This window comes from Sciurus carolinensis, chromosome 6, assembly GCF_902686445.1.
Source record: "Sciurus carolinensis chromosome 6, mSciCar1.2, whole genome shotgun sequence".
NCBI lineage: Eukaryota > Metazoa > Chordata > Mammalia > Rodentia > Sciuridae > Sciurus > Sciurus carolinensis.
The window spans coordinates 38,263,471-38,274,764 of record NC_062218.1 but is presented as its reverse complement, the minus strand read 5'-3'; the positions used below and the strand labels follow the sequence as shown (position 1 = coordinate 38,274,764).

Here is an 11,294-nt window from a genome sequence, read left to right as displayed (position 1 = left end):
TAATTGTAACCTCATTTTTAGCCTCAGCCTGGGAAGAAAACAAGTCCTCACACGGATGTCTCTTATATCCAAATGGAAAAACAGGCTGGGCACATACTCTTAAGGGCTGCACCACAGACTTCAAAAATGAGGCCTGCACATGTCTAAATTGTCGAACAGACTGGCTGACTTTTGACCTGACTTAGCATTATTTGAAGCAGCTTACTGACACTGCCAATAACATCACACGTAATAGAACACACATCTTGTAACTGAACCACAGATAGTGCTGAGCAACATGAAGAATCCAGGAAATGCATGCTTTAAGTGTAAACTGCTCAAACAGAATAGCTACTGAAGGCTCTGGTAGGACACACACAGATTGCCTTTTTTACCTTTGAGAGCCACTCTTTGGATTCTTCAATGCTTGCTGTCATGGTCTTGCTTTCAAAAGTCTCAACAGTTTCTCAAGACGTCACATTCATCAAAAGACCACATCTATTTCTCTCAATAAAGATTTAGCCTAATATTACTGGATATGTTAAAAGCATAGAAATAAAGCATGCTTTCCAGGAGACTGGATAAAAGAGAAAAACAGCCTTTTAGAATTAGTAGGTACCACTCTAATCTGAAGCTTGTACTGTCCTTTTCAATCCTAGCAGAGAAACAATTAATAAAGGAACCCATTAAGACCTGATTATTGCTGCTAAAAAAGGAAGGTAGAATTTCAGTCCTTTGAAGTAACTGAGAATGATTCAGGCCTCATTACAGAGATATAATCTACATTCATACATTTATGTTAGTGATTCAAATCTATTGGGAGAGATTGAATTCCGTTAAATAGTGCATCTTTCCTGTGGAACTTTTCTCAGGCTTTCTCGGGCTAACCTAAGAGGTGACCTAACAAAGCAAAGTAGTGGGGTATTTAGGGATTCAACTGTGCTGTAAAAGAAAGGCTGTACAGAAGAGAAAAAGAAGAATGAGATAGAATCTAAAAAGCTATGTCAGCTTTTCCATTGGGCTGTTTTATAAAGGCTCTTCCTGTCATCACGCTGTGCAGAAGAGCAGCGAAAGGGCTCTAGAACTTTCAAACCCTGCACCTGCTGTAGCTAGACTTGAATATGGAAGTCTTGACCATATTATTTTCCCATGTTAGACAGAAAAAAAATAAAATTTATAGTTAAAAGATCTGAATGACTTACATTGGAACAGAAAGTTGGTAGATGTCTGTCTGTGTGCCTCTGTGTGTGTGTGTGTGTGTGTGTGTGTGTGTGTGTGTGTGTGAAGGAGAAGGACAAATGGACAGACTAGTTTGGGATTATATTAAAATCCCAAGATGGCATCAATAGTATTGGTTCCCAGTGTAGAGAAACCCCACAATAATAACTTCCTGTGTTTTGAAACTTTTCACAGTAGAATCTTTATTGTATGCTTTCTTCAATTTTTTTTAAAAATGTAGCTTTAATTAGTTGTCAAATCAAAAACTTGAATTCTTCTAAACTATTGTGCTGAAAATCAAATCCCTGAGAAACAGTATATTCTTTCATGCAATTGTTTGCTCAGGTATAAATCTGTGAACTAGGAAATCAAAATTAGGACTGTGGGTTCATTTTTCAATATTCATGCTTTAATTAAAGAACAAGACTTGTTTGACGTATGCTCTTTATTTACTTAACTTTTCAATTAATAGCTACAGAAATCAGTTAATTATATTAAACTTAAAAATCTACTGTGATGTTCACCACATTGTTGAAATCTTCTGAATAAGCATCTCAACGAGTTATAAATAATGCAATTAAAATCCTGATGCTGATGTTAAATGGTTCTGTTTCAAAAGCTCTGAATGCACAGGAAAATATAAGAGCTTGCATGTAAAGGCATTTTCAATTCACTAAACAACAAAGTTGGGCAATCATTCCTACTGACCTTCTCTAATGCTAAATTCATTTGTATTTTCTCCAGTTCACAATGAAGATTGAGGCCAAATGCATATTTTAGGAATCCTGGCTTTTGTATACAAGCTCTTCTGATTAGTTCCTTCCAAATTACAACTGCAGTTGTTAAATTCCCAAGTTCACCTTGAAATGTTTCCATCTTAGACTGGCAGTCTATTGAATTAAATATGTGAAATTTCCAGTTTTGTAGTGGAAAGCAGTAAAATATTGGCAATTCATATGCCTCAACAAAGTAGGATCCAACTGTCTGACATAACATACCAATACATATTAAAGTATTCCTTACAGCCAAATTTCCCTACTTTAGGGGATTTCTTAAAGTGGTCCTCTAGGAATTATCTCTTACTCAGATTGGAATGGATTATCACAGTATAACCTTCCTTGTGCCTTTTAACTCTTGGCAAAGTCTCCCTAGACCTGGACTTAATTCTGTCTATACCTGGGCTATGAACTAGTTTCTGTGAGCAATGGGGGAGCTGGGGAGTAGCGTGTGGAATAGGGAGAGGACAGGGAGACTGGTAGGGCAGTTAAAATCGCAAAATAAAGCCTTTTAAACATTGAATTTGAAGATTGAAGAAAATGCCCCATGATGGCAAAGTGCAAAGGAAATTGCACAGAAAAGAAAACAGCCGAGTATTTGGTCAAATTGTACGGTAAAAAATCTTTGCGATCTCAATAAAGTGCGTTCGCTTTGAAGTGCACGCGTGATTCAGTAAAGGACTCATGTTAGCAATTAGAAATCGGTCATTTGGGTTCCTGATTTCATTTGCTCCAAAAGAGAGGAGACTTTAAAGAGTGACGATAAATCTCCTTGAGCTTAAAAGGCAGAGAGGGCCAAAGTGTGAACTTTTTACTTCGGCAACGGAAGCGAGAAATCAGTAATTCATTAAAGCGGAGACCTCCTTGGAAGCTGGCAGAAGAGGAGGAAAGGAAGCTAATTATGTCTCTTTTTTCTGTGCTCGTTCCGACCAGTTTATAATCTGCTGTTTGGGAGGGTTTATCTTCAGCATCTTCTGCTTTCTCCCCAGCCCTCCCCCCTTCGGTGATCGAAAGAAGAAATGCAGAAAGAAGGAAAAAGAAAAAGTCAAGCACCAGGTGGCTCTCAAGTATTTCACTGCCAAAAGAAGAAGAGGGATATAAATTGTACGCTGGAAAACAAGTGAGAAAGGGGCTCCCCAGAGGGGATTGGGTCAGGCTGGAAGACAGCAAAATTCGGAAAGTGTGAGGACAGCCAGTACCGGTGGCCAGAGCTGCGAGCACAGGACGCCCTAACAGCAATTAGCGGGAGCTGGAGGCGTCCGCGGAGGCTGCGCCTGCGGCGGCGGCGCGGAAAGGACCCGACAGCCCCCGAGCTCCGTGCAAAGGCATCGCGCTCTCTTCTCGCTCCCCTGCTCTCCCCCCTCTCGGCCCCTTCCTCCCTCCCTCTCTCTGGCGTTCCCAGCAGTCGAGGGTTTCAGATGTCCCACCGCCGTTTGACCCCCTCCCCCCGCTTCTCCACCCCTGCAAATGAGGTTTGACCAGCAGAGGCAGAGCCCACCTCTGGCTTAGAATCACTGACATTTAGACTCCAGGCTTCAACCTGTTTACAAGCGGGCTTTCCAAAGGAAGGGGGGTGGGGGATAGGGCCAAACAAAACACCAGCCGCCATCCCCCCCAAACAAGAAGTGACTTTCTGGAGGCTTCAAATCAACAGGCACCACCAAAAAGAGAAAGGAAGAGGGGGAAGAAAACAGCGACGGTGCAGCTGCCTCCAGTTCTGACAACCCCAAAGGGACACACTTTTAGAAGTGGCCAGCAGGCTGGGACTTTGCAGAAAGGGCTCAGAAGGTGCCAACAGCAGAGGAGCACAGATATCTCCTCCGACCCCTCACCCCACCCTCTTTGGGTTTTGTTCACCGCGCTGTCATCTGTTTTTCAGACCCTTTTTGTATCTAACATGGTGAAGAAAGGAGTGAAGAAGAGAACAAAGTAACTCCTGGGGGAAGCGGAGAGCTCTGGTGACCAACACCACCATCGCCACCACCAGATCCTGCTGCTTGGCCACCCACGTCCACCATTCACCCGGAGACTAGAGGCGCAGGCAGCGGATCCGAGAGCGGAGCAAGGAGAGGCAGCTGGCCCTTCCGAGGAGTTATGGATGTTGGTGCATTCACTTCTGACCAGATCCGCGCCCAGAGGGAGCTAACCACCAGCCACCACCTCCAGCTGTCTCCTTGCCTTGCACCGGGTCTTACCCTTCCAGTATGTTCCTTCTGATGAGACAATTTCCAGTGCCGAGAGTTTCAGTACAATGTGGAAATGGATACTGACACATTGTGCCTCAGCCTTTCCCCACCTGCCCGGCTACTGCTGCTGCTTCTTATTGCTGTTATTGGTGTCTTCCGTCCCTGTCACCTGCCAAGCTCTTGGTCAGGACATGGTGTCACCAGAGGCCACCAACTCTTCTTCCTCCTCTTCTTCCTCCCTCTCCTCTCCTTCCAGTGCGGGGAGGCATGTGCGGAGCTACAATCACCTCCAAGGAGATGTCCGCTGGAGAAAGCTATTCTCTTTCACCAAGTACTTTCTCAAGATTGAGAAGAACGGGAAGGTCAGCGGTACCAAGAAGGAGAACTGCCCGTACAGTAAGTAACAAATGCGTGCTCCCCTCCTTCCAATTATCCACCCCCCACCCCACACGGGGGGGAAAATCTGTTCCAGATGTGGCCAACTAAATATTTACGTCCCCAACCCCTGTAAAATGATTAAGTGGAATACTTTCACACTAAATCACCCCCCCTCCCGTGTATACATTGTGCTGCCGCATCCCCTCCCCTGGGCGCGCTCCCTCCACAACCCCCACCCCTTGCCACCCTATCCACCCCTTCTCTCTAGCTTGTCACTAGCGGGACCACGCAGGGCGCCCGAGAGTTGTTGTAGCACATAGATGCCCCTTTCTGTCCCCCGTGCCTTCCCCACCTCACCCAAGGTCCCCTTTCCTTCCCTTCTGGAAATGGCTCAAGTAAACACATTTTGTTTCCTTTCCCTGGCAATCTTAAGAGTTTTTGGGACAGGCTCCTCAAGCTGAAAATAATTATCCGCTGTCAATTATAGGGGCTTTATGGGAACTTTATTTAAGAAAGAAAAGTCACTTCCACTCTCTCCCCACCCCCATCCCTTTGACCCACCACCTCTAGATAGGAGCAAAAAGCACTTTTCTGGTTTTGATTTTTTTTTTTTTCCCTTTTGGGTCCCTTTTGCCGGTTTTTGAGTGATTGCAGTCCATGAAGTTAGTTTTTCAGGCACCACTGCTGCTATTTGTCTTCTGCCTGCCTTCTCTCTTGGTAACATGATGCTCATGTCTGCATTGTCAACAGCATATGCGCTGCTTTGTGGTGTCCTGTTGTACTGTTTCTTCTGAAACCTCTCATATTGCAGAGCCATACTACTACAGCATTGTAAACATCTGGGACTGGATTCACACAGACCTCACACAAATTTCATTGTCATTCTTTTATTTTCAAAGTAAAAGTCATAAGTCTGTTTCCATGGCTATAGTTTATCCCATAGAGTGAGCTTCTCTTCTCTGTACGAATTCTGCGTGGGATCCTTAGATTTCTTTCTTTCCTTTTTCTTTCTCTTTATTTCCCTCTTTCTTTCTTCCAGGGGTGTGGGAAGGATGGGGGAGGGAGAATGAGGAGAGAAGGGGTGGATATTGTGTCTCTTCTTGAATCAATCCAGCCAAGTCAGATTACTCTCTTGGCTTCCTTTCCTACTTACTTTCAAGTGGTGAGACTTATTCATCCTCTATTGATTGTTATTTGAAAGGATCCCAAGGCTATGTAATGGCACACTGAAGACAGTAGACAATGACATTTAAACATCTTTAATGACCATTTAGCTTTATCTCAGTGGTAAATTCCAAGTCACCTTTCAAGAGGACCTTTTTGTGTTAGTGGTTTGGGAATTCTAAGCATACATTTGTGGGTTAACTTCTATACATGGATCACACATTTCAAGATGTCTTGGCACAGAAAGTACCAGCTACTGATGCAAAGGACAGTGGACCAGAATTTAACATTTTATTTTTAAATAAAGATTTGCATTGAAATAAGACTTAGTTTTTTTCCTCTGGGTCTCATACATATTCAACATAAATTCTGTTTCTCCTCAGCTACTGCTTCTATTTTCTAAAACCAGAAATATATTTACAAGAATAAAATATTTTAGAAGAATTTTTCATTCTGAGTCATTAAAAGTGGCTGAAATAATACCATTAATGATGATTGTTTTTGATTGAAAGTCATTTGTTACCTGAATTTCCGAGATACTGTGTATGATTTTACAGTTACTGGCCAAAAATACAGTATTTTTGTTTACTTCTGAAGCAAAATGGTGTGGTGGTATCCAGTTAAAGGTAGGGGAAAAAGCTGTCCAAACACAGGGTTGGACATAGTAAGCTGAGAATTTTTTTTTTTTTAATAATTCTCATGGACTGAATTTCTATGTATTTTTAGCTCATGGGGGAAAACTCAAAGAAATAAAATTTCAGAGTATTTACCTTGAGAAAACTTTCTTGTTTTAAAAATATTTGATAATAACTTGTTTTGCCATTGCTATATTTTAAGTGTCTTCATGATGTGATGCTAACACCAAACTATACTATTTTAATTTTATGCAACTTAAATTCATATTATCTAAAAATAGTAGATATTATTGAGTGTAAAGTGATTCCACAAATAATTTGAATTTTATTTTTACAGTATGGACTATCTGAACACAGAAAAGTTTATAACATTTATTGTGTAAATAAGCATGGTGAATTTTTATCCTACCTGTACAAAATATACTAATACCACTTCCAAGTGATAAACCCTACTAATTACTAATAGTTCCTTTTTGAAAATTAATAAACTAAATATTAAATAGTAATACAGTCTTAATTAATGATTAGAAGTAAAAGGGGGAAGAGATTATACTTCTAAATATTATCAAACTATAAATAATTTGGGCTTTCCAAGAACATGTGCAAGTGAACGGTACAGGTTGAAAAAGGCTTAATTTCACATGTGGTCCAGTAATCAGAATGCTACTACAGTTTCCAGCTGGACTGATTCAGCTGAACTACATGGTATCATTAAGATATTGTCTAAATGTTGCATAATTACATGTGAACAAACTTTTGCCATGCCCACAGGGTAGCCAGCCAGCCAGCCCACCAAATGGCAGCCTGTTAAATATTAGGATATCTAACCTCTGAAGAGTGTCAGTTCCTTGTCCAAAAACCACATTTCAGTAACATTTTCCTAAACAAGTTATTAATTATCTCAATACACAATACTCTTCTTTTGAGAGTTGCTTATTTGAAGATTAATTTTCTTTGTTACTTTTGACCCTAGTATTATTGTTGCTAAAATACAGTAACAGCTTATCTAAGAGGTTACATGTTTGTGATGTCCTGGGTAATTAAACAACTGTTTTACTGGCTTTTTGCCAGTAAAATGCTAACAAAAGGGAAGTAAAGAAATTACCCAGAAGTATTGCAAAATCATTTTTAACTTGTACCTCCAAAGCTAGTTCCCAGAAGTTGGCTGGTTCTAAAAATACTATGTGTGCTAAAGAAACTCCTCTCTATTTGGGTGATTATTATAATTTTTTCTTTCCTTTTTTTTCTTTCTTTTTTTTTTTAAAGGAGGGGACATATTTTTGCTGTTTACCATTATATGGGAGTAGAAAAAGAGAACAGAAATAAATTGTTTCTCCTGCTAGAAGCCTGAGAAAGCTTGAATAATTTAGAATAACTGTAGTGTATCTGTCACTAGATATGTGCGGGCTCATTTAGTTTTTGTTTTATCATTCTTTACATCTAGAGCTTTGCCCTTGAAACATTACCACTCAGATCCAGGTCTGGCTTTCTAGAAAGGCTGCATACAGCTGTTAGGTACCCTTGCAACTGGGAATGATTGCCTTCTTTCTGGATATAAGGAAAACAGCTGTGAGCTTCTCACGTGGTTGTCACTTGAAGAAAAGCGGAATCTAGTGAAAGGAAAATGTGCCTCCAAACTTGAGACAACTAAGGATGGATATACCCCAAACAGTCCCAGAGCTTAAGCACTTTTCTGAAAATGAGATATGGGAGACAATGGAAAAATTAATATGACCTGAGTATGTGGTATGTGCCCCATCTATTTAAACACATATTTCATTTAATAATTGTAATAGTCCTATGACGTATATATAGCTGTCCATATTTTTCAGACATGAAAACTAAAGTTGGAAAAAGTAAATTGTCCATGGTCACACATCTAGAAATTGACAGAATCAGGATATAAGCCTAAGCTTATTTGTTTACACTCCATATACACTATTCCTCTCTGCTACTTCCAACGTTAATAATGATTTATTAGAATTGGCCCACATCTCAAAAAAGCAGATTATCCAAAATCTTACTTGCTTTTTGCCATAAACTCTAGTAGTTTTTAAAATTAAACTGGAACAAAAGTAAAATGACAGTGGAATAGAAACAAAATAAGTTAAAGATAACCATTGCAGGTAGTCACATGGTTACAGGCAACATTAATTAGTGCACTGTCTAGGTGAAGTCTGTCTTTTGATGTTACATTTGGAAATACAGTTGCTTATGGACACACACAAGGTACACATGCATCAATCTCACTTATGTTAACAGAGGTCATTAGGAATACATGAGTAAGAAAAATCTATGAATGTCATTGTGTATAGTAATTGTTTACAGCTGAGGGCCAAATGCTTAATTGTTCCCACGTGTAATAAAATAATATGATTGTAAATACCTGTGGGAAATTGGGCTGTTGGATGAACTTCTATTATATGACTCTACAAGGGGCAACACATTGAGACCTAAAGCTACATATATGAAGAATGCTTTTAAAATGAGCCTGCAAATAAAAAAGATACTTTATAACATAAAAATGGTAGATTTTGTCTAGGTTAAACATTTGTATTATTATGTTCTAATCAGGACCAAAGCTTATTGTAGGAAGTTTAATAAAGTATAAGATAAATAATAGTTGAGGAAAGTAGGAACTCTGATATTGTTTCTTAATAAATACACAAGAGTTTTCTGGGAAGAAAACTCGTAGACAATTTATGGCTTCCATTGGTGTCTTATTTAAGTTGTGGTTGTTTCTAGAATTTGGTTGCATAATTTATAACCGGCAGCATTTAATCATGAGCATCAAGGATTTATGAAGATGGAAGGCACTGTATTTAATGTTTACATGACACTGTCCTGTTACCTTTACTGCATTCCTACCATATGGACCCTCCGCTTTGATGGTTTTATCATAAATCCATTAAAAATGCACAATTCAAGAGAGTTTCCTCTTCATAAACCTGATTTATAACCACCTTCTGAAGAAATCCTAGAAAACAGTTGGCAGAAATTACATGCCAGTATTGGAGTAGAAGAATTCAGAGACACCAGTTTCTATGTCTTCAGTGTTCAGTAACCTATTACTCAAAGGTATGGACCACTCTTTACAGGGGAGTATTTTCAAAATTGATGTTTAAACAGAGAATTGAAGGAGGAGGTGAAAAAGGAGCTGTGACTTGTAAAATCAAAGAAACTTCATTTTATGCATATTTTTGTATGCTATCACTATCCAGTTTAGAGCAAAATGCCTTATTTCAGTGCATTTCCTTAGAATTTAAAGAACTTATGGTAGACATGAATGAGCACTTTAAATTCCTGTACAATTACCTTAATGTTCAGAGGCAAACCCCATTTATTACCCAAACGTCTAACTTTCCACAAGCCAAAATGTTGGGAAAAAGTTGACAGCTCATTTGAAATGCAACTAATGTTCCTCACATTTATGAGCTGCCTATGAATATCCACATCTTTCCTAAGCCTTAAATGTCTGTAAGCTTATCCAAAATTGTAGCGCAAATGATATTTCTTTATTATGCTTCAGAAGGAAGAGTAATACATGTGTATTAGTTCAAAGTGATTTAATCTATCTTAGTATTAATTCTGTGAACTTTGCAATGAAGAGTAATTCAGATGACAGTTTTAGTATTACTGTTACAACATTTGTCAACATTAATAGTTGATGTTTGCTTAATATATCTAAGTTAAACATTAGCATTTCCCTTCCAGAAATTAAAGACCTCTTTTAACTTTGCAGTCATATGGGGTGTAAGATTCATGTTCATGTAATTTTAATATAGTTTTATCGCAGTCTGGAGATGAAATGAACTTTATTATGTCTCAAGTTCTTCATGCAGAAGTATCTTAATCTTTCACAGTATATTGGAAGATTAAGATCTTTTACATTTGCTATTTGACCAGTGGTATTTGTGACCAGTGGTATTTGTGACTTGGTTTTGCAGATTTGAATATTTACTTTTTACAATTGGCTCTCTTTTCTCAGTGCATGTTACCTTTACCTGTACCAGTCAGTCAATAGTATAAAAAAGAATAACTTAGAAATACATCTTTAAAATTGTTGAAAAGAAATATACCCACATCTTGGGACACCACCAATGATACTGATACTGAATTAATGAATTTGAAATTTTGATATTTTATAGAATCAGTTTGAAACCAATGCTTAATTTGTACAGAATTTTCACAAAGAGAAAGTTTTAAGCTATCTAAAAGGCAGCCAGGTCACCCACAAAATAATGGCCTGAAGGGCTCCCTTGCTTTTAAATCAGGTCAGTTGTGTTCTTTCTTTGAACGCTGTGTTCTAATTGGAACAATAAATCAAAGAAGACACTCAGAGTAGATTCCCATGTAAGGTGGACAACTGGACAGTGACTTTTTACTGCTGCTAACACGTGCATCCAATTACTATTTGATAGATTCATAGTGCTGGCAGTAAAGCATTGCCTTATTTTATAGTTCACCTAATAATTCTTCAACCTAAATCTGTCTACCTTTTCCTATACCTAATCTGTCAGTATGTGTGTTATTAATGAGGAATTTTTGAATGTTTGGCATCCTTCCTACAATGAATGATGTCACTAAGATGTTAATGAATAGTCTAATGAAACCTAATAGAAGGCAAAGTATTGATTAAGTTGAAGTACCCCAAACTCTAAGTAATTGTCAACCTAACAAACCTAATAACTTCACTATAACTCTAAGCTAACTCTGAAGTGTAGGTCAACTGCAAGAGTAAGAACTTTTTTAAAAGACATTTTGCATTTTTTATAATTGTTATTTTCTATCTGGGACTTTGTTAAGATGCTTTACTAATAAACATACATTCTTATTTTATTCTTAGCCTTTCTTGAGGCCTCACCTCTCTGTTGAGGATAACTTGATGTTAATTGTCTCAAATTGTCTTCACGACTTAAGGCTCCACTATTTCTTTCTCGTAGTTTGGTTTCAAGATC

At 38.6% G+C, this 11,294-nt stretch overlaps 1 protein-coding gene across 1 annotated transcript in view; it reads left to right on the top strand.

Annotated features, from left to right (window-relative positions):
- The first annotated feature begins 3,521 nt into the window (after positions 1-3,521).
- Fgf10 (fibroblast growth factor 10) overlaps positions 3,522-11,294 on the top strand; it is an 80,940-nt gene continuing 73,167 nt past the window's right edge. Inside the window, exon 1 of the mRNA XM_047555986.1 lies at positions 3,522-4,555. Within this exon, the coding sequence (XP_047411942.1) occupies positions 4,225-4,555 (331 nt within the window). The 5' untranslated portion in view covers positions 3,522-4,224. The remainder of the gene's footprint in view (positions 4,556-11,294) is intronic.